Source organism: Benincasa hispida, chromosome 2 (assembly GCF_027475165.1).
Source record: "Benincasa hispida cultivar pf3 chromosome 2, pf3_genome.v1.1, whole genome shotgun sequence".
In the NCBI taxonomy this organism is placed as follows: Eukaryota; Viridiplantae; Streptophyta; class Magnoliopsida; order Cucurbitales; family Cucurbitaceae; genus Benincasa; species Benincasa hispida.
Genome location: NC_143479.1, coordinates 2,742,634 through 2,769,489, shown reverse-complemented (window position 1 = coordinate 2,769,489; position 26,856 = coordinate 2,742,634). Strand labels below are relative to the sequence as shown.

At 31.0% G+C, this 26,856-nt stretch overlaps 2 protein-coding genes and 1 long non-coding RNA gene across 3 annotated transcripts; all 3 read left to right on the top strand.

Annotated features, from left to right (window-relative positions):
• Positions 1–352: 352 nt before the first annotated feature.
• On the top strand, positions 353–4,908 carry LOC120088168 (DNA ligase (DUF1666)). Its single transcript, XM_039045312.2, has 6 exons — positions 353–668; positions 803–1,151; positions 1,269–1,719; positions 2,533–2,916; positions 4,059–4,285; positions 4,405–4,908. The coding sequence occupies exons 1-6, from the start codon at positions 505–507 to the stop codon at positions 4,648–4,650; spliced, it is 1,821 nt and encodes a 606-aa protein (XP_038901240.1). The 5' UTR covers positions 353–504; the 3' UTR covers positions 4,651–4,908.
• A 3,719-nt stretch (positions 4,909–8,627) lies between these two features.
• Positions 8,628–9,261, top strand: LOC150037584 (uncharacterized). Its single transcript, XR_016527540.1, has 2 exons — positions 8,628–8,774; positions 8,882–9,261. It is a non-coding gene; the product is annotated as an uncharacterized LOC150037584 (long non-coding RNA).
• A 14,579-nt stretch (positions 9,262–23,840) lies between these two features.
• Positions 23,841–25,664, top strand: LOC120070307 (uncharacterized). Its single transcript, XM_039022229.2, has 4 exons — positions 23,841–24,095; positions 24,579–24,757; positions 24,881–24,941; positions 25,077–25,664. Exons 2-4 carry the CDS (start codon positions 24,612–24,614, stop codon positions 25,353–25,355), a joined length of 486 nt encoding a protein of 161 aa, XP_038878157.1. The 5' UTR covers positions 23,841–24,095; positions 24,579–24,611; the 3' UTR covers positions 25,356–25,664.
• The last annotated feature ends 1,192 nt before the right edge of the window (positions 25,665–26,856 follow it).

Below are 26,856 nucleotides of genomic sequence, written 5' to 3'. Positions count from 1 at the left end.
AATGGGAGTATCTCTAAGTGTATGTCTAAGTGCTTAAGTAATGGTAAAGTAAAAAACATGGGGGATGCATCTTTTGCTGAGCCCCTCCAAAGATTTATATAATCATCCTCTTTGTCAAAAAGTATATACTTTAAAAAATCTTCAAATCTCAAACACACTTTCCAAATTACAAATCTACCCCTCTCCATTTATATGTGCTATCATCATCCTTTACAAACTATCATTTGAAATAGGGATAAATATGACATTTCCTACATGGAAATGGACCATTTTGGCCCAAAAAAGGGATATGGCTATCTATGAATATAAAAAAGCACCAAAGGAAACATTCTTCCTTTCTCTCTTTTCTTCTATGTATATCTCTCACTCTTTCTTTTTTTATTTTCATTTATTATTATTATTATTAAATAAAATGTTTGTGTGTGATGGTGCTTTTCCTTTTTCTTTTGAAGAAGGGAAGCACTTAGGAGGTGATTTTAGTCCAAAATAATCAACAACAACAAAATGCAATATTATTATTATTGCTCCAAAGATGAAGATGATGAAGCTCTTGTTAGGCTGTTCTACAATCTCTCCTCCTCCTTCTTCCTTGTCTTCTTCTTCCTCTCCTTCTCTTCCATTTTACTTTTCAAATCCTTCTATTTCCTTGGCTCCCCTTTATTCCCAAGGTCATATTCATAACCAAAAATCCACATTTTCACTTTTTCTATACATATAATTTCCATTATTATTTTCCCAATCTCCCTCTCTCTATATTCATCATATAAATATAATTTTTTTTTTTTGTTTATCTTTTTTGTAGAAATGAATATGAATATGAATACAACGCCGTGTCATCCGAGGAGGGGAAAGAAGAAGAGGAAGAGGAAGAAGGATATGGTAATGGAATCTACGGTAAGGTCGAAGCGATGTCTTTTCTTGATAAAGAAGCCGAAACTCGGATGAGTCGATGGCAACGCCAACTTCCAGATAATGAAGAAATATTATTAACGGACATGGAGGAGCCTTGGATTACTATGGAATCCACAGACCTAGATGACCAAATTACAACCAATAGCTCAGTTTATGAGTCCCCACAAACCTCACAACTAGATGAATATCATCATCAAGAAGATGACGATGACGATGACCAGATGCTAGAAGAACTTACGGTGAGTTTGAAATAACTTTCGAAAGTATATATCTGCATGAAGATGTGCGGTTGCACTTAACTATTACTCTTATTTTTATGTCAAAAGTGATTTCAAACTCATTTGTTGTCTGTGTAGGACTCCGAGCGGGTTGTGAGACAAGTATTGAAGGTGAATTCTTGTAGAATGTCATTGGACTTGAAGAAGAAGAGATTGGTGGAGGATAATGATAATAGAAGAAACGAAAGTTATTATGGAAATTACTTGATGAAGAAGGAGGAAGAGATTGTTGTCAAAGAGAATAACAATGGGAAATATTTGGTATTTGGAGCAAATGAATTATTGGATAGAAAAAGTAAAGAAGAAGAAGAGATATTTGGGGATTCATGCACAGTTGGGTCAACTTCAAAGAGTTCATCAGAGTGGAGAAGCTCAATAAATTGCAGAGATTCATCAGGAACTGAAGATCCATTTTCATCTTCTTCAAGAAGAAGCTGTCCCAAGTGGGAATCCTACACTGTTTTCCAGAAATATGATGAAGAAATGATGTTTCTTGATAGAATCACTGCCCAAAAGCTTCATGAAACAGGTCATTAATTTATCAACTTTTTGACCCATTTTCTTTGTTTATTTTCCTTCCACCTTAAGTTAACAAAAAGATTCTATCTCTAATCCTAAAACCAATCTAATAAATAACAAGTTTCTCTTAAGAAAACAGGGTTAAAATATCTTTTTTTATAATTTGTTTAATATAATTTTAGTCTATATATTTATCAATAAATCTAATTTATTCTCTCTCTTTCTTTTTTTTTTAATATCATTTTGGTCTTTATATTTTAGAATTTGTTAACTTTAATTCTAATTGCTAGTTTTTTTTTCTCGAAATTTTTTTTTTCTATTTATTAGCATTTTCAACTATAAATTTTGAAAATTTATTCACATATTATATTTTCTTACATAAAAATTATAACTATTATTTAGACAATTTCGATAAATAATAATTTTAAAAAACTAAATTTGACCTTCATTAAAATAGCATAAACCAAAATGATATTTTTGTATCATATAACTCTTCTTTAGATACTCACCATATCATATGAATATATTACACAAATTAATCACAACTTTACATGAATAGACACATAATTCAATTTTTTTAATAAAAGAAAGTTGAACATACACTAGCAATATAAACATACTTTTCTGAATCTTTTTTTCTTTAATAATTTATATATTCATACAACAGTTGAGAATTAAAGTAGTAAATGAATCAACTTTTATATTCAAAACCCCCTTAGCGCGATTTACTTTCTTTTTTTTTTTTTGTTTCCAACTCTTTAATGACAGAAATTAATGGGTTTTCTTTTTTCTTTTTTCTTTTTTTTTTTTATAAATTATACAGAGTCATTAAGGTCAATTAAAATGTGCCCAAGATCAATATCAGAGAGAATTGTTTATAAATTGTCAACAATAAACAAGAAAGGTTCAGATGTGAAACAAAATCCATATCATGAATTGGAAAGTGCTTATGTAGCACAAATTTGCTTGACATGGGAGGCTCTTAATTGGAATTACAAGAATTTTGTGAACAAGAAACTAAGTAGTTGTAAAAGATCAGATATGGATAATGGATGTCCAGGCAAAGTTGCTCAACAATTTCAACAATTTCAAGTTCTTCTTCAACGTTACATTGAGAATGAACCTTATGAACATGGCCGTCGACCTGAGATTTATGCTCGTATGAGACTTTTGGCTCCTAATTTGCTCCAAGTTCCTGAATTTATAGGTACCATTTTTTTTTTATTATTATTATTATACTATCCTCTATCTACTATGCTACATTCATATTGTCTTTGGAGGAAGTGATTTTAAAATAGATTAATAAACTTATTTTCTCTTAATTTCTTATGATGCTAGTAAAAGAGTTGAGTCCTTAGTCAATTACTAAATTAAAAATTAAGCAAGAAATTTAGAAAAAAAAAAAGTATTTATAGATTTAATATTCAAAAATTAGAAACTAAAAATCAAATGGCAATCATACTAAGACTTGACATAACTCTTTTCATTTTTGTCGCATCCCGCTCAAATTATACTACCAAACCTAGGACTATGCGTAAATGTTGAGATGATGATTTCATCAAATAGTGTGTGGTGGGGCACACTTTAATTTGTGGTAGTTTAAACAAATTATTAGGGAGTATGTTTTTTTTTTTTCCATTTTTCCTTTTTTCTTCTTTTCAGATGTGGTATCTTCGATTTTTAGGAAAAATGCTACCAAAATTTGTAGTAATTTTTATTGAGAACATTCTTTTACTATGCCCCACGTATTTCGAAAAACATTTTTAGAGTGATAATGGAACATTCCACACATCAGTTAGAATATATATTATCAGTTTGTCATGTTTTAGATTAGGTAGGGTAATCTGAGGTGGAGTATGCGATTTTAATATAATTTATACGATAATTAAAGTGACTTTAGAAATAAATAATAAAAAAATACTTGTAGAAATTTTACTTTACTCACAAAGGTACTATTTTCTTAACAATGTAATAGTTCTATCAAAAGTAGCTAAAATGCTTTTTATTTAAAAACACATCTCTTTTTCTTTTTTTGGAGTCGCTTTCACTAGTTGATTTTATATATATAATCTCCATTGATTAATATATAACACACAATATTTTTTTATTATTATTAAAATATCATTTTAACCTATATATTTTTGCATTAGATGGTATAAGTTTAGTCTTTGTATTTATAATAAATTTTAAATTTAGTCCTTGAAAGTATATGGATGAAAATTAGATTGTATAGTATTTAGCCCTTTTCTTCCATGAATGTTATTTTCTTTCTATGATTAAAGTAATATGAATTATCACATATTAAATTAACTCATAATGTGCGTGTGGATTTGAACTTTAATTTTGAAGATTCAGAAGATGAGCAAATAAAGGGGGAAGGAGGAGGTGGTTATGGTTCAAGAATATCCTCACCATCTTTTCTAATGATAATGGAAGATGGAATAAGAACCTACATGAATTTCCTCAAAGCAGATAAAGAGAAACCTTGCCAGATTGTAGCTTCATTTTTCAAGAGAAAAAAAAGGGCTGCTGTTGATCCAACTCTCCTCCAACTGATGAAGAAAGTTAACCAAAAAGTAAGTCAAATTATGAATAATTCTATATATATATTCAAGTTTTAGATCATTCCTTTACTTATTGATTATATAAATACTCAATTTGATTTGCAATTGGTATATGTTTTTGAAAAATTCAGAAGAAGATAAAGCTTAAAGACCTTCGTCGTGCTGGGAAGTGCTTGAGAAAAAGGAAGCTAAGCGTGGAGGAAGAAATGGAGATTTTGATGGCTCTTATAGACTTAAAAGTGGTTTCAAGGGTTTTAAGAACTGTGGATTTAAGCGAACAACAACTCCATTGGTGCGAGGCCAAAATGAGCAAAGTTAGGATTTTGGATGGGAAACTTCATAGAGATTCCTCACCACTTTTCTTCCCAGCTCATTGAGTATATCATCAATCAAAAAAATAAAAATAAAAAGCTCTCTCTAGCTCATATCTCTTAATTTTATCGAGACCTCACCAAAAAAGTTGATATTTTTGTTGCTTTGGTGAGTCAGCTATGGAGGAAAAGTGAATATCCTTAGGACATGAATGTGCATGGGAACACAAAATTCAAGCAATAAAGCAAGAAGGGTTTGTTTTGGATCATGTGGTTATATATATAAATATAAATATAACCAAAATTTAAAGTGAAGCAAGAAGGGATGAAAGGAAAAAGGCAGCAAAAACATGTTATGAAAGAAGATGGGGACAAATTGAAAAGACAAGATAACTTTAGTTTTTGCCCCCTTTTTTTTTTTTTTTTTACTTTAACTTTTGAGTTAAGGTTTATTTTAATTTTGAATGATGGAAAAAAAAAAAAAAAAAAAAAAGGAGAATTGATGGATGGGTTGTTTCTTCCTATATTACATTTAATGGGTGTAGTTGGAATAAGAGTGAATGTATTGCATAGTTTTTATAGATTATTTAGTTCTTTCTACTTTTTAGGGTTTAGCAAATAGAGAGGGAATAAAAATGGCTTAAGTTTTCAATAAGGGATTGATAGTCAATCATGTTATGTTTTTGTTTGGTGATTATTATATAATAATTTTCGTATTATTGTATGGAATTACTTCCTCATTGCCTCTTAATGTTTTTATCTTTTATTCATTTTCATCTTTAATTTTAAATTAATTTATCTCTTACTATCCTTGTTGATTTTTACTTTTTTAAGTTTGAGAGTATAGATTTGCAAAAACAAGTTTTGTTTTTTGGAACAAAAAGTTTAGTGAAAATATAAATGTGGTTGACCTAGCTATATATCCTTTTGAAAGTTGTTTTTTCTTATTGTTCTTTGTTGTGTGTTGATGAATATGACTTTTTGTTTGTTTGTTTATTTTTTTTTATTGTTATTTGAGAGAATGAAAGTTGTCTTTTAAGTTAAAAGAATGAAAATTCTATTATAATTTATAAAGTATTATAAATGTAATATATATTATAAAGGAACAAATTTGGAGGGAAAAAAATACAACTATTTTTAAATAAGCAATATATAGATTTTAGATAGCGTTCTTTTTAATTATACAAGAATTAAGAGGAAAAAAGCTCTTGAGAAATTATAGAAGAAAATTTAATAAACACCTCGTGTTCTAAATTTGTTAAATATTTTATGAGCAATATTTGTGTACGTACTAGCTAAATTTTACTCACATTTTTGTAATTTCAATCCGACCACGCATAAACCAAATTATAAAAAGGGGAAAAAATATTATGTGGCAAACTGTGATTAAGCCACCGAGTTAGAAATATATATATATATATATATAATATATATATATAACAATAATAATAATAAATAATGGGTGTCGAACTATATTTCCTCTCTTATTTCAGAGGAAAAAGAGCAAGGCTTTTAAAAAAAATCAAACAAAAAAAAAATATCCCTTTATACCCCTAAATTTGATAAGGAATTGTATTAATTTAAATTTTAAAACTAATAAATTTATATATTCAAATCTTCTATCCATTTACACTCTTTATTACATTCCATTTGAAAATATCTCATGTAAAACTTATAATTGCATCAATCAAACTCATGAACTTTAATAGATGAATTCAATTTATAAAATTAACATTTGAAGAAGTCTACACATATTCAAGAATTAATGTACGAGTAATCTTCAAAGAGTAATCGTAATGAATGGTCTAAATTAATTGGTGTATGAATTATAAGTTTGAAAGTTAATTGACTAAAATTATAAGTTTCATATAATATTGATCAAACGACATTTAAACGAGGGTGTCAATTAATAGTAAGGAAAGATCAAGATTTAAATTAATACAATTATTAGCTCAAGATTTTTATTGATACAACCTAAAAATTTACCCATACTGATTGATAATTGCTTTAATTGTGTCAAGTAAGCTAATCATGGATCAAAGTGAACTTAATTTAACAATATTAGTATGATCTTTTTTAAAGATTGAAAGTTCGAACTCCATTGCGATTGTTATACTAAAAATATAAGGGAGGTACTCATAGAGTGATTATATTATATTGGAAAGCTCTAACGATATTTGGATATTTAGTGTGAGAAATTTCAAATTCTCTCTTTTTTCCCCCTTTCTTGTTCTAATAGAAATCTTAGAAGTAATGGGCCACGGCCCAAAGAGATATGTTGGATCCATATTCACCAAATACAAACCACGAAGCCCATTTAATACTTTGAAGATTTCCTTCAAAGAGAATTTTTTGAATTAATCTTTGGAAAATTATCATGGGTGGCGAAATAAAAATGTTAAAAAAAAAAAAAAAAAAAAAAAAAGAGCGTTATACAGCTTTTTAAATACCGAAACCAACTTTTAATTTTTGTTTAATATACATGTCATTTTTTTCCTTTTTAACCATCAATGTTTTTATTTTTATTTTCCCTTTAGATTTTAGCCTTTGGTAGTCGTACATATCGATATATGTCATTTTAGGCATATCAGTTAATTAATATACCTAAATATCAAATTTTGACTAATGTCTCATGTATGTATATTTTTAATTTTTGAATCTTATTTCATCTTCCAATCATCATCTTTCTTCTTTCTTTAACATGATCCCGATGCACTCGTCACACATGTATTTTTTAAAATTCTAATCGTCGCGTATTGTATTTTATTTTTGTTTCAGTTCCATTATAGGAGATCTTTGTGTTCCTTTTTAATGTTCTTTTGATGATTTACTATTTTTTTCTCTAATTTAGGTTTTGATGAATGGATCTTTTTTATTTTAATTTAAGATTTAATCTTTTCATTTACTTTAAATTTGGTATATTTGTACTATATTAACAACAATCAACATATCAAGTGTATCGACGATAAATCTAACAACAATCAACCTTCAATTAGTTACATATTTTGAAGTAAAGCGGGTGTGTTTATTTTATTAGCATGATATTTTAAATATATAGGCAATATATTAGATATAAGACATGGTGCATTAATCATCAATAAGTAGATACTTGATGTAAGACATGAGTGACTTAGTAGGATATCTAATAGCATTCAAGTATATTAACAACAAACAACATTCAATTTGTATCTGAATTATTTTGAAGTAAATCATATGTTTCAATCTATAAAACATGATATTCAAGTGCATTAGCAATATATTAGTAATAAGATATGAGTTTATCAAATATCAAACAGTAAATATATTAAATAAGACATGAGTGTATTAAGAATATATTTAACAACAATGAACATTCAAGCACTAACTTATTTTTGAAATAAAACATGCGTGTTTCATTTTATAAGCATGATATTTGAGGTGTATCAAAGATATATAACGATAAAAGAATGAGTGTATCAAACATCAATTAGTAAATACTTGAAATAAAACATGAGTGTATCATAACATCAATCAACAAACTTACAAATATTCGAAGTGCATCAACCAACTATCAAGCATCAATCAACAAAATACAAATATTCGAAGTACATCAACAAACTATCAAGCATCAATCAACAAACATACTAAAATTTCAAGTGTTTGCACTATCAAACATATTAATACTTGCTATGGGCTTTTTTAAATATAAAAAAAAAAAGTTTAAAATATTTGTACTTTACTATAAAGTTCCAATTTTAAAATATTTGCTATGAGATTTTTGGAACTTTTATAACAAAATGTAAATATTTTTAGGATTTTTCTATTTATAAGAATTTTCCTACTTGCTACCCTATTTTATCCTTTCTTTTTTTAATTTTTATTTCTCCTTTCAATAAGAAATTAGGTCTTTCCTGACGAAAGTTTTCCCGATGCTAAAAATGGGTCTGGAAAAACCCATTTTTTCTGAACATTTTTTTTACATCGAAAAAATAGGATATCCCAACAGTGGTTTCAGTGGCATCGAGAAAAAAAAAGATATTCTCAACGCCATTTTCTAGATTGACGGCATAAAAAAGGTGGGGAAAAGAATTTACGCCTCTCATGACACTATGGTTCAGGTGTCGGGAGAAAGTTCACGGTGGAGGGGAGGCGTCGAGCCTTAAATTTTTTTAAGGCTCTCCCATCGGAGAATCAATTTTTCCCGACGCCATGTAAGGCATCAGAATAGGGTGATTTAAAACCCTAAGTTTTACCTCATTATTTTTTCACTTCTCACTTCTTCCACCCAAAGCAATTCTTTTCCTTTCTTCTTCTGCAGAAAAAGAACGTGCTTACTGCTGCCGATCGAGAACCCACGCCCCTGCTGCTGCTAGTGCTTCACGCCTAACACATCTCTACTGCCAGTTAGCTTCAAGCCCAACACGTCCGGTGCTTCACGAAGTTGAGCTACCACTTGCTGCCGAAGCAGACCGGAGCTGACGTCGAACCCACCCCAATCGGATCAAGAACCCACACCCCTGCTATCTTTCTGTCTTTTCTTGGATCGTTCTCTTTGTATCTAACTTTTCTCCTTCATATCTGTATTGTTGAAGACAGAAGTCAAAAATTAATATGTGAAAGCAATCTGTAAGGATCAGTTTTATAACTAATTTGTAACTAATTTTCATTCTCACATATAAAGCTCCAGATTCTTATTAATGAGCTAGAGAGAATAAATTAGTGAAATGAGAACTTAGCTTTCTGTATTGTCTTCCTATATCTGACCCCCTGAATGAAATTTGCTCCCACCTTCACAGTGGATGATAACTTATTTATATACATTTAGAAATGTTCATAGTTTAAATTGATATTATGAAAGTTCAGAGTTTAAATTAATATACTTAAGAAAGTTTAAAGTTTAAACTAATATAATTATTAGTTTAGGATATAAATTGATATAAATCCTAAAGTTCAAAGTTTAAATTGATAGGATCCCAAAATTTAAGTATATAAATTGATATTTGCTTTTTTAGTTAATTGATATATTAAATTCATTAATGAAGTATATTAAAGTCACTTCGAAAAGGATGTGTACGTTTTTTCTTTTGCACTCAGAATTGATGATATTTTTTTAAATTTTACATTTTGAATTGGACTCTGCTAGATTGGGTTGCCATTTTTTGTTGCTATTACAAAATTAAAAAAAAAAAAAAAAAATGATGACATGGGCCTAATTTTGCAGCAATTTTTTTTTTTGGCTAATTCTGCAATGTTCTCTTAATCTATTCAATATTTACAAATATTGGCAATAAGATAAAGGACAAATTCAAAAATAGGTAGTTGCAAGCCTGACAAATTAAATTATAAAAATTAGACCTATATTTACACAAAATAAAATTTTACAAACTCAACCAGACTAGTGAGTCCAACTCAATTTAAATGAGACATTAAAACTGAAAAGTCGAGAATACTCTCACTGATTCACGGACTTACGTATGCAATTTGATTGCTATGTGATTCGTATGTAATTGCTATCTAATTGTCATCGGATTATCTTCTATTTTTTGTCAATTAGTTAGACTTCTAATAGTCATCTGATTACCTTTTAATTATTATCTGATTACCTTCTATTATTTGACATGTAGTTAATAGTTTATGATATTGTCATCTGATTACCATCTATTTTTCATCTAATAACTTTCTATTATTTGACACATGGTTAGTTGTTTGTGTCATTGTCATCCAATCATCTTCTATTCTTTGACTAATAACTTTCTATTATTTGACACATGGTTAGTTGTTTATGTCATTGTCATCCAATCATCTTCTATTCTTTGATACATAGTTGTTTATAATATTGTCATCCGAATGTCTCATGATTTCCTTCTGATTATCATCACCTTCTAATCTTTGACACATAATTAGTAGTTTTTTTATAGCATCATTTGATTACCTTCTATTTTGTCAATTAGTTAGTAGTTTTTTGTTGTCTTTGATTGCCTTCTTTTTTTTCTTTTTTTTTTTTCTCACATAGTTAGAGTTTTAAATTAGGTATTGATACGAAAAAGTAAAAAATGCTCTCACCAATTCAGTGACTTCCGCCTAAAGTTTGATTGTTATGTGATTGCTATGATCGTTATATGATTGCTGTCTAATTACTGTTTGATAGTTAGCTAATGATACTTATTTCTTCCCTTTGCTTCCTCTTGTTTCTTTTAAAAAGAAAAAAGATAATTAGTCAATGATACCAATTGTTATCTTATTGCAATTGATTACTATCTGATATTAATTCTTAATGTTACTAAATACAGTTTGATAATGGTTGCTATTTATTACTATACGATATTGGTTGTCATCTGATTGCTATCTTATCTTGATTGCTAATGATACTTATTATTTATATGATTATTGTTTGATTGCTATTTGATATTATTACTTATTTGATTGTCAATAATATTGATTACAATCTGATTGTTGTTTGATTATTATCTGACGTTGATTGCCAATTATGTCTATTATTACATGTCACAATTAGACATCAACTACAATACATCCAAAACAACGATCAACCCGTAAATCAAAATCCTAATACAAAACACATCCACAAAATTGTAAGAGAAAACCATACCCCAGAGTTCCAAAAAATATTACAATGCTAAATCATTAAACCATATCACATATGCATATACAAAATCATTAACCAAGATAGTGGAATTCAGGCACATACTGAAGGGAAAACTTTGTACAACATTATCCAAACTCAGAACACCAGAAAAGATATAACAAACTAGGAGTTGTTTGTATTGTTAGTTTCTACTGACTTTTAGGAGTTCGAGTTTTTGGTTGAGTTCTTCTTCCTCTAATCCCTAGTTCTTTTGTTCTTCAACCTTGATCTTGTAAGCAATCAGAACCTGTAACAAACTAGGACTAATCAAGATCAAGGATGATTGTCGCGAAATTAGGATTTTTATTTAAGTGAATTGATTAGTATAAGAGATTTTTAGAGTTGATGGATAGAAAGTATTTGATAGTTACTTTGAATATAAGGTATTTGCTTATTTCGTGAAAAAAAAAATGAGTTATTAATTATAATTAATATTCTTGATGATTCATTTGGGTGAAAATTAAAGTCTAATTTTTCTACTTTTCAATATTAATTTTTAATTATATTTTTTTAGATTATGCATCTCTTCGTTAGTTTTGATTGCGTCTAATATTATTTTAGATAGTATTTTTTTAATTAAGGTTAGATTTTGGTTGATTAAGTTTGTTAGATTTGTTTTAAAATATTGGTTTTCTTTTTCAAAATACACCATAGTTATATGGTTGTAGAGGTATTTATGTTCATTATTAAAATTTAAGTAGTATTAAATTAGTCATTATGTCATTATCACAAAGAAATATATATTGGTCATTTTTCTAAAACGTTATTTTGATTTGACCATTTGTCCAATCATCCTAATTATTAAAAGTAATCGTCTCGCAACCCAAATATATATATTGAATCTAAAAGTCCATTTATCTTCCTCAAATACAAATTTCTATTTTGATTTGACCATTTGTCCAATCGTCCTAATTATTAAAAGTAATCGCCTCGTAGCCCAAATATATATATCGAATCTAAAAGCCCATTTATCTTCCTCAAATACAAATTTCCTTAAAAAGATTTTCTTAAGTAATATTTTTAAAATTTATAAGTAATGACAATACGATAAGTAAAATATAAAAATGGGCGGATTATTAGGGAAAAAAAGAAAAAGGGTACAAAGATGAGACAAGTATGGTCACTTTTGTTTCCATGTCCTGGGTTTGGTCTTAATTTTTTAAATAGAAATAGACAATTAGAATCCCTTAATATAATAACTTTGACTTTATTAATGAATATTCAAATTTATTCATCAAACTCAATCATGTTAATCTGCAACGTCTTGATTTTCTCACCTCATTTTCTTTTAAAATATGGTATTCGAATCAAATTTGCACGTTCATCCAACTAATCATACATGAATATTATATATCATATATGATAGATTAATTTTTAAACTTTAAATTCATCGTATAATTTTGTTCTTAAGTTATTTTGTGTATGGTATTAAAATCTACCTTTAAAGTAATAACTAAAATTAAAAGAAAAAAATTAACTAACATAAATATAGTTTAATTAACCCAAAACATTTGTTATCGACCTGGACATAAGATTTAGTACTTTCTTCCATAAAATAATTAAGGTGGGAAATGAGTTTTTGTGATTCCAATGTCTATAAAGTATTAAAAGAAATAAAGAAAAGGGAGAGGCAAATGCGAGACACAATGATAGTGTTTATAAACATTAAATTTAATTGTAAAATTTTTACTAGGAAATATATATATATATTGCTACATGCTTTTCAGTTCAATTTGCTTTCCCTTTACCAACTTAATCCAAATATCTATTATATTTAAATTATTCACTAATTAAAACATAGTAAAATGAGCATAATTTTAATGAACTAACATAAATTTGTGAAGGTTAGATGTTCGATTTTTTCATTTTTGTTTTACACAAACCTAATTAAAGTGGTAAGTTTCAATCCAAATTTTTATTCAAAATTTCAATCGTGCTAAAATGGGTTGATTTCATCAAATGTTATGTTTGCGAAGATAAGGACCTTCTCAAAGGGATTCAGGCAGACATGTTGAGGTATGGGTCGATTGCTCAAATGAGTACAGAGACTTTGAACAAACTTGTAGCTCGAAACCAACAATATTGACATTGCGGGATATATATAGTGAAAGAAAGTAAAAGTTTGATGAAAATCTGAAACATAAAATGAATTTAATTGTGTAGATTAAATTCATTGTTTATAAACTTTCGAATTGAATTGAAACTTCAAATTAACATGATGCTTTATGTATAAATTTAGTATGTATGAAAGTTAAATTTGTACTTTTTCAATTTGAATAAATTATGTTTGATTTTTATCAAACAACAACTCAATTGAGTTAAATTTGACAAATATTTCAATTTTTATATTTATTTGATTTTATTTCGTAATTTGGAGAGTTACCAAGTTGCTAGCCTAAAAATAGCAACTTGGTTCTTCATTTGCAGCTTCCCATCCCAAATTGAAGAATTCTCTCCTTTCTTTATTTCTTTCTTTTGTTCTTGAGTTAAGTTGAGAGCAAGTATCTAAGAGATCTGTCATATTTGAGTAGTTCAAGGTTATAGTTCTATCAGAATTAGTCGGTGTATCCTATTAAGACGATTGTTGTAGTCTGTTTGCAACCTGTGCAAAATGAATAATTGTGTTCAAGATAGCGCTTATCAGAAGCATGTCTCGACTACATTTTGAGTCTCCAAAGGTTTTGAAATTCTTTCAAGTTTTGGTTATTTTCATATCTAAGCCTTATTACACTATCTGCTTTCGTTTGAGTTTGAATATCATATATTGAGTGTATTGTTTCTAGTAATTGAGGTGTAATCAGTTTGCTAGTATATTCAGCTTTATATATACCATTTTCCTCCAACAATCTAAAGATAGTTAGTATATTTGAACTAATGGCTGTGAACTCCTCCACCAATGTCGCTACTTCTACCATCAATGGATTGCCCATTGTTAAACCTCGTGCTGAAAAACTAGAGAAGTTCAAGAGAGACAATATCAAGAGATGGCAACGTAAGAGGATTTTCTATCTCACCACACTGAATCTTACTCATATTTTGAAGAAAGATTGCGCAATTATCCCGCCATAAGTTGTAACTCTTGAAACAAAAGCTGCAAAGCAAGCATGGATGCATTCGGACTTCATTTGCTGTAATTATATACTTGTTGGTCTTAAGGATACTTTTTATAATGTCAATTACAATGGCTACAATACAATAAAACTATTGTTGGAGGCATTAGACAAGAAGTCAAACTAGAAGATGCTGGTACTAAGAAACTCTTTGTGGAAAAATTCTTAGATTATAAGATGATCGATACCAAGTTGATAGTCAATCAGATGGAAGAATTGCAAATTATCATTGGTGATTTGCAAAGTGAAGGATTGGACATTAGTGAGCCACTCCAAGTTGTATTGTGATTGAGAAGTTATCTCCTTCCTGAAAGAACTTCAAATGCTATCGCAAACATAAGCGAAACGAGTTATCTATGCAGAACTTCGTGGAAAAACTTTGTATAGAAGAGGATAACATAAAAGAAGATAAAACTCCGCTAAAAGTTGAAGCCAAGACTCACATTGCTGAAACTTCAAAATATAAACCCAATAAGCATAATTTCAAGAAGAAAAATGTGAATCATCGGTCAAGGAATGATGTTAGCAAGTGCATTCAAGGTAGTTTCTAGGTTTGTGGTAAGAATGGCCATAATGCTGCAATGTACAAGTACAAGAAGGGACAAAGTTCCAACAATCAAGACAATGTCGTGGAAAATGGCGATTTAGTTGTCGTCATTATGAGATAAATATGGCTTCAAACACGAAAGGTTGGTGGATCGATACAGGTGCTACTAGGCACATTTGTAAGGACAAGTCATTGTTCGTTACATATGGGAAGCAAGATGGTAGTGATAAGTTGTACGTGTGAAATGCTTCAACTACCTCAGTGGAAGGCAAGGGGAATGTCTTGCTGAAATGGACTTTTGGAAAGACGCTTACACTTATGATGTATACCATGTGTCAGAAATTCGAAAGAATCTAGTGTCAAAAATCCTATTTAACAAAAATATGTTCAAACTTGTATTTGAGTCAAATAGATTTATTTTGACAAAGGAGGGTATGTATGTGGGAAAAGACTATCTAAGTGATTGCATGTTCAAACTGAATATACTGGCATAAATATCAAAAAATAATAAAATCATCAACTCTTCTGCTTATATTGTTGAGTTGTGTGATGTATGACATTCTAGATTAGGACATGTCAATTATCGTTCTTTAAATAGAATGGTAAACCTAGGACTATTACCGAATTTTAATATTGATAATAGACACAAATGTGAAGTTTGTGTTGAATCAAAGTTTACTAGAAAGTCATTTTTATCTGTGGAAATAAGTAATGAGTTACTTGATTTAATCCACAATGATGCATGTGACATGAAAAGTACTCCTACACGAGGTGGTAAGAGATACTTTATCACATTCATCGATGATTGTTGTAAATATTACTATGTATATGTATTACACAATAAAGATGAAACCTTTACTGTTTTTAAATCATATAAGGCAGAAGTTGAAGATCAACATGAAAAGAAAGTAATGGTGTTGATATCAGATAGAGGTGGTGAATATGAATGATCATCACTTTTGTGAATTTTATGAAGTTAATAATATAATCCTTCAAACTACAACACCTTATACACCACAATAAAATGATGTAGTTGAAAAAAGAACCAGACTTTAAAAGATTGGTTAATTGCATGTTAAATAGTTCGGGTTTACCTCACAATTTGTGGGGGAAAGCTTTGCTGTCAACAAATTTTATACTAAATAGAATTCTACATAAGAAGACTAGTAAGTCGCTTTAAGTGTGGAACGGAAAGTTACCCTTATATAAAATGCTGAAAGTGTGGCAGTGTTTGGCAAAGGTACAAGTTCCTTTACGAAAAAGGACCAAACCTGGGCCTAAGATAATTGATTGTGTCTTATAGACTATGCAATGCATAGTGCTGCTGATAGCTTCATGATGATTAAATGAGAGATATCTGATATCAATAATAATAGCAAATGGAATCTATTGAAGCAGATTCTTTAATCCTTTAAAGGGGGAAGGACATAAAATTATTGGTACCAAAAGAATTAATGAAGGTAGCTTTTTGAAAGGTCAAGACGATCAGAATATTGAGTCTGAACCTAGAAGAAGCAAAAGAGCTAAGAAAAATCCTTCTTTTGGACCGAATTTCATAAATTATATGATAAAAGGTAAGCCTCAGACTTTTTAAGAAGTTGTCTCATCTCCTGATGCACCTTATTGGAAGGAAGCTATCAATAGTGAGCTAGAATCCATTTTATAAAACAATACATAAGTATTGGTTGATTTACCTCTTGGAAGTAGACCATTTGGGAGTAAATGGATATTTAAGAGAAAGCTAAAGGCTGACGGCACTACTGATAAGTACAAAGTCTGGTTTGTAGCTAAAGGTTTTCGCCAGAAAGAAGGGCTAGATTTCTTCGATAACTATTTTCCAATGACGAGGATTACATCTATAAGGATGTTAATTGTAATAGCAGCTTAACAAAATTTGGTACACCAAATGAATATAAAAATTACATTTTTAAATGGAGATATAAATGAAGAAATTTATGTGGAATAACCTGAATGGTTTGTTGTTAAAGGACTTGAAGACAAAGTTTGTAAACTTGGTAAGTCTTTGTGCATTGAAACAAGCACATTAACAATGGCATGAAAAGTTTGATCACACTATGTTATCAAATGAATTTAAGACAAATAAGTGTGATAAATGCGTCTATGTTAAAATCATAGATCAGGAGTATGTCATTGTTTGCTTGTATATGGATTGTTAATAATGGGCACAAATAGAAATGTTATTGATTCCATTAAAAGGATGTTGAAATCAAACTTTGATATGAAAGACCTTGGTCTTACTGATTTTATCCTTGGAATTCAAATTACAAGAAATCCAAGTGGATACATACTTTCACAATCTCATTATATAGAGAAAGTACTGAGAAAATTTGATCATTTTAAGAGTAAGTTGGTTGTTACTCAATTTGATCCAAAATTTAATTTGAAGAAAAATAATGATGAAGGTGTCTTCTTTAGAATTTTCTAGAGTTATTGGTAGCTTAATGCACAAAATGAATTGTACAAAACCTGATATTGCCTATTCAGTAGGAAGGTTAACAAGATACTCCAGCAATCCCGGGTATGATCATTGGAATGTGTTATCAGAGTTCTAAGGTATTTGAAGTACACTCTAGACTATGGATTGCATTATATGAGGTATCCACATGTATCAAAAGGATTTAATGATGCTAATTGGACTTCTGATAGCATGAAAACTAAATCAACAAGTGGGTATATTTTTACCTTAGGTGGAATAGTTGTATCATGAAAATCTTCAAAATAGATGTGTATAGCATGTTCTACTATGGAATAAGAGTTTATAGCTCTCAATAAAGCAGGGGAAGAAGCTTAATGGCTCTGAAATTTTCTTGAAGATTTTTCGTTGTGGCTAAAGCCTGTAAGTGCAATATGTATTTATCAAGAATAATGTCTATAATGGCAAGTCACAATATATTAGAAGCAGACATAATTTGATAAGATAATTGCTATCTAATGGAATAATTTCTATTAATTATATGAAGTCGAAAGAGAATATTGCAAATCCTTTAACAAAAGGATTGTCAAGAGAGCAAGTCACATATACATCGAGGAAAATGGGGCTGAAGCCTATGAAATGAGTTATCTGGTGATAACCTAACCTAGTTGACTGGAGATCCCAAGATCTAGATTCAATAGGCAAACTAATTGGATAATTCATGGTTGACACACTAAGAAACTTATAGTTTCTTCCCATTTCTATGATGTTCTAGAGTGTATGATTTATTGATGTTGATATTGATATCTTGTTTTACAAGAGGAGTAGTGACAAGATGCTCTTAATCAATATTACCCATATGAGAATAGAAGTTAGGTCTCTTTTATGAGAACTTTTTAAATAGCTTATGTTCTTTAAAGCTCTCATGAATTCAGGATTTTGTCTAGGACCAAAATGGATACAAACATATAGAGTCGAAGATACAAGACGAGTTTTCTGTGATATCTGTTGTCTCAACTCACCAATGAGAATGATAGTTTTAGAGCTTCGTCTAACTATTTTTTTTAGTAAATTCAATGGATATTCACTAAGGAAAGTTCAAGTCTAGAAGACACCTTTGCTGATGCATAGCTTGTCTGTTTGCTCTCAATAGTTTTGTTTGATTTTTCTCACTTTCTTTCATGTGGGGGATTGTTGGATATATATATTAAAAGAAAGTGAAAGTTTGATGAAGATTTGAAACATAACATGAATTTAACTGTGTAGATTAAATTCATTATTTAGAAACTTTCAAATTAAGATGATATTTCATGTACAAATTTAATATGTATGAAAGTTAAATTTGTGGTTTTTTCAATTTGAATGAGATATGTTTGATTTTTGTCGAGTAACAACTCAACATCCCTTTCTTAGCAGCAGGATTAGCAACTCCCGAAAAATTCCCTCTATCGTGACTGATTCACCTAACGTCACAATTTTTGAATTTATTTGATTTTATTTTATAATTTGAAGAGTTACCAAGTTGTTAGCTTATAAGTAGAAACTTGGTTCTTCATTTGTAGCATCTCGTTCCAAATTGAAGAGTTCTATCATTTATTTCTTTCTTTATTTCTTTTGTTATTGAGTTGAGTTGAGAGCAAGTACCTAAGAGTTCTGTCAGGTCCGAGTAGTTTGAGGTTACGAGTCTATTAAAGTTAGTCGTTGTATCCTACTGAGACGATTGTTGTAGTTCACTTGTAGTCCATGCAGAGCAAATAATTGTCTTCAGGACAACACTTAATAGAAACATGCCTCAACTACGTTTTGAGTCTCCGAAGGTTTTGAAGTTCTTTCGAGTCTTTGGTTATTTTCATATCTAAGTCTTGTTTCGCCATTTTGGCTTTCGCTTGAGTTTGAATATCATACATTGAGAGTATTGTTTCTAGTAATTGAGGTGTAATCAGTTTGCTAGTATATTCAGTTCTATATATATTATTTTTCCTTCAACAGACATCACCCCTTTAGTATAAAACTTGACAAGTTTGCCGGTAAGACTTGTATAAATGTTGGAGTAACTCTCCAAACAAGTTACATAATCAAATTCTGCTCAACTCAACATTACATCAACTTTAATACTCGCTTAAACACTATAGCATATTTGAACATAGCATTGCAGAAGAGAATGTGAGTTTGTTTTTTTTCTTTTTCAAATAAGCCAAATCATAGTCTCAACCCAGCCCACTTGAATTCACACATCAACAAACTTTAAATAACTAAATTTAGTAAATTGAAACTACAACTATTTTTTTTTAAATGGTGACTAAATTAGCTCAAAATCCAAACCTATAATTTTTTTTAAATAATGTTTTTTTAATAAATAATGACAAAAATAGAGTTGGAGGAAAACATTTTCTAAGAAGATGTGTTTTGGGAAACTATTGACAAAATTGGGGTAATGAAATCGTGTACCAGGTACATGAGTACCATTTAATGCAGTCAGCACCACGTCGGTTGACTGGTTGACCGGTTAGCGCAAATTCGTGGACCCGGTTCATGATTTGCTTATCTTTTTTTTCTTTTTTTTTTTTAAAAAAAAGTTTGTTGACTATTTTTTTTAATTGTAGATGTACAACAATATTAAAACTTTAGAAATTGGACCACAAATTCCTTTATTATTAAACTTAATTATATATTTAATCTACAATAAAACATCTTGCACTCATATTAAAAAAAATACCATTATATTAAAAAATATTTACAATTAGTTCTTTAATTTACAATTTGAAAATGATACAATGTGGGATTTAAAAACGACCCCCCTGGCCCTTACCCCTCATGGGGGTTGTCTTCTTGTCCCTCTAAATTAGGTTCACCATGTTGTCGTTGTCGTCTACGACGAATACGTCTTCGATTGATGTCAGCAACAATGAGTCATCTTGTTTGTTGAATAATACCTTCTACGTTGACCAATGTTTGCTGACACATTGAACCCAACTGTTCTGCACTGAATATTGTTGAACATCGCCGATAAAATTATTCTGTACAAAAAAAATAAATATTAAACAATATTCATATCATATATATGGAAAATATCTGATTTTAAATCTCTTACCATGCAGTAATAGTAAGCATCGTCAGATGTGATAAATCGCCTCGTGATCGAATTGTACCAAGGAAAGTAGTCGTTTGATACAACTGGCCTAATTGTTAATTCTCCCTGTGCACAAGGATCATGTCGTCCATGCCAGTAGGATAAATATTCTGCATGGATTCGACGCCAGTCTTGGTCGTGCTTACCTCTCAAATCGATCTGGTGTAGTGTTGGGAGTGTATAGGACAACGAAGGTATCGTTTGTTGTTGTAACGACCTGAGTTCAGAGGGATACGTGAATGAACCAGTATCACATCCGAACGAGAGGGATCCTGAGGACATGAAAGTATGGTTAAGAAAATGCTTAAAAGAATTGAAAGTTACTACCTATACCAACAAAGTGCACCTTCCTTTTCGGTGGCTTAATAAGTCACAGGGGACGCAGGGGAATGTCGGGACCATCAGGGGCCGAATCCGAATTCCGAATCCTAGGCCTAGCGCGTTACAGTTGCAGACCAAACTGTTTCAACACACGATCTAGATGATGCCACTCTACTATATAGAAGCATATAAGAGGGCTAACGGTCAACCAGATGTCTTCACCATCATGACAATAATCAGGTAAGGATGACCAAATCTGTGTGTATGGCGTCCAATCTGACAAAAAAAAAAAAAAGTATACATATAAAATGTTTTAAATATTCATTTATATACACATTTACTACCTGATTGTGCATCAGCATGTCGAATATTTTTCTGTACACGAGTAACATATTTGTGACTGTTCAGAGGCAACTAATACACCGCTTCATCTAAAATTATAAAAAATACAATTAATTTATATTCTTACATAAAATTGTAACAGAATAAATATATAAATGAATAATATCTGGCACTAAGTGGACTGATGATCTGGGGCCTGTATACAACCATGCAGTGGCCCCGCTATTTCCAACGCTTGTGCATTGGAAGCCCGACAAAGTTCTATACAACCATGCAAGAATGCACCACCCCACGAGTACATACCAACGTGCTCGAAATCGAACAATAGTGGGAGGAACATGAGATGCACCAGAGTATTTGACTTGTCAGCAAATCAAAATCCTCCAATAAATTGTAGCATATATGCTCGTGCGTGCCTACTTACGCTGATGTTGTCAGCATCGGTAGGTAATTCTGGAAACTAGGACGCCAACCAAGGGGTACTCAATCTTGATCCCTTCAGATCCTCTAGTAAAACACCTAAGAACTCTTCACAAACGTTTTTCTAGTCATACTGTAGTGAACCTGTCAAAGGTTGCCAGTCCACTCGTAATCCAAATTGTATGGCAACATTCTCCAGTGTAATCGTATATTCCCCACAAGGCAGGTGAAATGTGTGGGTTTCTGGTCTCCAGCGCTCAACTAGAGCAGTAATAAGGTGCCAATCAAGCTGGATAAAACCAATTTGTGCAACCCCAAGAAAACTTGCCTGCTGAACATACAGAATAATGCGGTGATCAAATGGGCTGAACATACAGAATAATGCGGTGATCAAATGGGATAGTATGTTGTGCAGTCGCCTCCCTTCTTGAGTGTTCTCTTGAAGTTTGGTGATTTCGAACATCCCATGAGTTTTACGCCGACGTGCCCGTAACCTCCAAGCACAACCGTCACTCCATGATTTACATTTAACATACCAAAGATCCTGATTTGATTCCACTACGACAATTTTATAGTATTCTGTCACACAATATTTTTTTACAGCAAGCTTTAAATTTCTTTGGTATTAAACAACATTTCTTTTTGTATTAAACTACAGTTATCTACACCTATATTCCTTTCTTCCAAAGTAGATCCTAGTTCACTCATTGAATTTGTCATTTCCCAATCTATTTGGGTGAAATTTCCAACGGTACTAACTCAAGATCATGTTCACCACACTGTCGTTTCCAAATAATTCATCAACTTCAACGCAATGTCACTATCTCCATCATTTCCAGGTTCAAGAATAACTAAATCTTTAGGACGCATCGACATATTTATTATGATTTTTTTCAACTGTTATAGTTGACAAAAAAATGTTAATATGTCAACCCAACAAAATTCAATTTCTAAGTTTAACCTATAAGATCTAAATATTATACATTTAAATCAGCCCAAATCTAATATTTATAAACTATATATTTAAATCAACCCAAACAAATAAAAAAATATATAAGATCTAAGATTTAAGATCTACAAACATATACATCTCCCAACAAATATATATAAGATCTGCCCAACAAATTCATATATTTCTAAGTTTAACATTAAATTAGCCCAAACAAATAAAGAAAATATAAGATCTACAAACATATACATATAAGATCAAATATAAGATCTAAGATTTAAGATCTACAAACATATACATATAAGACCAGCCCAACAAATACATATAAGATCAACCCAGCAAATTCATATATTTCTAAGTTTAACATACGTATATTTCTAAGTTTAAATCAGCCCAATAAAAAAAAATATAAGATCTAAGTTCAGATGATTATATTGAAAAACAACTAGAGAAAGAATTTTACCACAGAAGCGTTTGGACGATTTTGGACAAACGAACAAATGGAGGACTCGGTGAGGAAAATTGAGCAAAATCGAAATTTTGGAAGATTTCGGTGAGGAAAATTGAGTAAAAGAAGCAAGATTTTGGAAGGCAGAAAGCAAAATGGAGCAAAATCGTTCGAAGGTATTTCGGTGAGGAAGATGAAAGGCAGAAGGTCTCGGTGGTCTCGGTGAGGAAGAAGAAGGGGCGGGCGGTGATTTAATGGAGAGGAAGTCGTGTACCGGGTACACGACTTAAGGTAATCATGTACTCCTCAGTCAACCCTACATGACTGCCATGGCAGACTGCACGTACCAGATGGACAGGGACTCGTGTACCCGGTACACGATTTAGAGCTAATTGTGTACTCGGTACACGATTTAAAACCCTATTTTTGGGAATACTTTCCCTCCAACCCTATTTTTGTCATTATTTATTAAAAAAATATATTATTTAAAAAAAATCCCAAAACTATTTAAACCTAATTTATTAAATATACATAAATGAGAAAATAAATAAGAATAAATTTTGTTGTATTAAATTTAGAGAGAATGGAGTGGCAAATTGCAAATTGCAACGTCACTCCATCAGTTATTGTCAAAATAAAATAAAAATCACACCATCAGTTTATTCGACTTAGCGTTAGAATTTCTCTTCTAAAAAGACTTGCAAAAAAAAGTAAGAAAAAAAAAAAGAGGAAAAAAGAAAAGCATGTGTGGGTGTTTTTTTTCTTTTAATTTTATTTCAAATGACGTTGCAGATCTACAAATTAAAATTAATAAACGCGTGGCATCCGGAATCATGTGGCCAAAAAATCTCCAATAGCGGGGCCCACAGAGCTGAATGAACGGCTGGAGATGTAACCACGTTAACATAAAAAGAAATCAACTGTTGAAAATATAGAATTCGATAGTCGTTGGTGCAGCTTAGAATTACTCGTCTCCAATTCCTAACCTACCCATCATCTTCATCCCTGTCCTATGAATAGTGAACTCAAACTCCTCTGCAACTCCTCTTTCTCCATTTTCTCTTCAAATCTCTCTCTAAACCACTGAAACTTGAACTTCTCTGTTTCTCTCACTTGTCTCTCTCTCTCTCTCTCTCTCCTTTTTCCTCCTTCAGACCCTCCTTTTTGCGGAGGAGCTCGCCATTTCAGGTCTCTCCTCTTCCTCTGTTTCCGTTGGTTGTCTATTTGTTTTAAGAACATTTTCTGGTGAAAATCTTTCTGGGGTTTGAATTGCTTCTTTTCTGCGAGAATTTTATGCTCCTTTTTGAGTTTTACAATTGTGGGTCTGATCTATAGTGGAGGATAATAGACTTGACTGTATGGTTCGAATGTTAATTCAACAAGGATTGATGGAGAATATGTTTATATTTTCTACCCATTTTTTGTTTTCCCTCAATTTTGACTCTCGAACTATTATCCGGTTGTTGTTGTTGTTGCTTGGGGGGCCCTCTTTGAGCTCTGTGTTGTGCATATCCACGTCTTTCTCAAATCTGTTATGAGAGAAAAGGCTCTCTTGATTTACACGTCAAGAGAGTTTAAACTGGGCTTTTCTTCTGCTGATCTTTCTTTCCACTTGGCTGAACATTTTTAAGTTGCCTGAAAGGTGTTTGTTTGTTTGTCTGTTTGTTTTAGATCTTTAAATTGTAAGGAGGAATATCAGAGAGAATGAACAGGTGGGTTTACGAGCAGAACGCCATGGCTGCTTGCCAAGAGATGAGGATGGAATCTGTGGTTTGTCCAAAGCCACGTCGTTTGGTTCTTCAAACCCCTCCAGATAACGATCCCATCAGAGCTTATAGATGGCCCATCAGGTTCGTCAATCCCAATTTTAACTTCTTTTTGCCAGAATCAGGAACTTTCCGCTTTCAAATATTTAGATTTGAACTTGAATCTCTTCGAATTAGCTTCTGATATGTGAATATGCTTCCTTGCAGCCATTCCAGGACTGGAAATTCAAGAGCTGGAGCTGAGTTTCTTGATATGATTCTCACTAAGGTTCTTAATTACCATCTCTCTCGCTCACCATGATCTTGTTTGTTTATCTTGGTTGATTACTTATTTCTCGTGTATGAGATTGACGAGCTACTCTACCAACAATCTTATAGTGTGTGGTTTATGTATATATCATAGGAAAGTTATGGTGAAAATTTTAGCCACCAATTAGCAACATCTCCACCATCCTTTTGGGGGTCTCCACCAAGTAGAGCTTCCAACCCTTTAGTCCAAGATGAGCAATTTGGCAATGGTAACAATATCTACCAACTTTGCGAAGGGCCACCATCTCCATCAACTCGTAAAGGAGGATGCGCCCGAATGAAATTCGGGCATCGACCTGCAGCAGTTCGAATCGAAGGATTCGACTGTCTTAACCACGATTCCCGAAACTGCAGCATTTCTGCTGTTGCTTAGAGACCATATATATAACCACAGGAAGGTAGCCTAAGTTTTTGAAGTGGGAGGAGATTTGAGACAGGGAATTGAATTTGAAACTGAAACTGATGTTTTTCTTTTTTACCTCTTTTTCATTAGTGTGTAAAGTTGTACATAGGAGAGTCAATCAAATGCATGATGGTTGTTCTTGTTGAGTCCTTTTGTTGTTCATCAAATCATCTCAAAGGAGATATCTCTGTAATTAAGGTGACTAATGAAATGATGTTTTGGACTATATCTAATCTGAGGAAATAAACTAGAGAAAGGTAGATCAAGCCTTTTTCATTCTCTTTGTTGTTTTCTTTCCTTGGGTGTCCGTCCTCTCACTATAATATTATGTTATGAAATCGATAGATAAAGATAAGTAGAAAAGCATAAATAGTAAAGAATCGACACAGAAATTTCCGTGATTCACTAATATGTATTAGTTACATTCACGAGTAGGGGGGAAACAATTTACTATTAGAAAGAATAGATGACTCTAGATTAGAGAATTTATAGAGTAATATTCTCGTACTTAATCATTCGAAGCATTGTATAATCGATTTAAGGCATTCCAACAATATATTTAGAGGTCACTTTCGTAAATTAGCAAATAGTGAATCCGTACAACATATATCCTATATGTGACTCGAAAATATGCCCACGCATGAATGATTTTGTATTTTATTGGCTACAAATGGTGGAGCCTTGGTGGCCATTTTTATACTATAAAATGAGATATTATAAAGAAAAGTGGAGAGCTTTATGAGAGTTTTTTTTATTTTTTTCTTTGTATTTTGGTGTTGATGATGATTATGATTGTGATTTTGGAGAGTTTTAAAAGATGGTAACTGGGAATAAAATATGAACCCATTTCCCATTACTTTGAATGTGAAACTTTTATCCTTTTTAGTTTGAATTTACACAGCCTCGATTCCTTCAAATCTTTTTTTTTTTTTTTTTTTTTTGTGGTAATAAAAGGAGAAGAAGACATGCTTTTATATGTTTAATGTTTTATCGCTTTCTTTTTTTCAGGTAATGTTGTCTGATTCTAGATGAATGGTCTCAATCTCAAAGCGAATATGTTAGAATTTCTATGGAATTTGTCATTTTTTATTTTCTAGTTTTCAATCAAAATCTAGATTTTGTAACTTTTATAAGAGAGGAGCAAGTTCAATTGGAATCTTAAAAGAATATATCTAATAGGTCAATTAACTTTAGATATGTTAAATTAGCCCTTCGATTTTCAAATTTCAATTTTGTGTCTAAAGACATGTTTGAGAGTGATTTTGTAAAGGCCAAAATCACTTGTCATGTTCAAAAGTATCGTGAAACATGATTTCAATAATTCAAAATCAATTTTGATGGTATGAAGATCACATTTAAATGTGTGAACTCAAATCCTAAACTGATTTTGAGTGAGTAAAAATGAAATAAGACAAAAAAAAAAAAAAATCTAATACATTTATACATTCAAATTATTTAATAATTTTGTGTC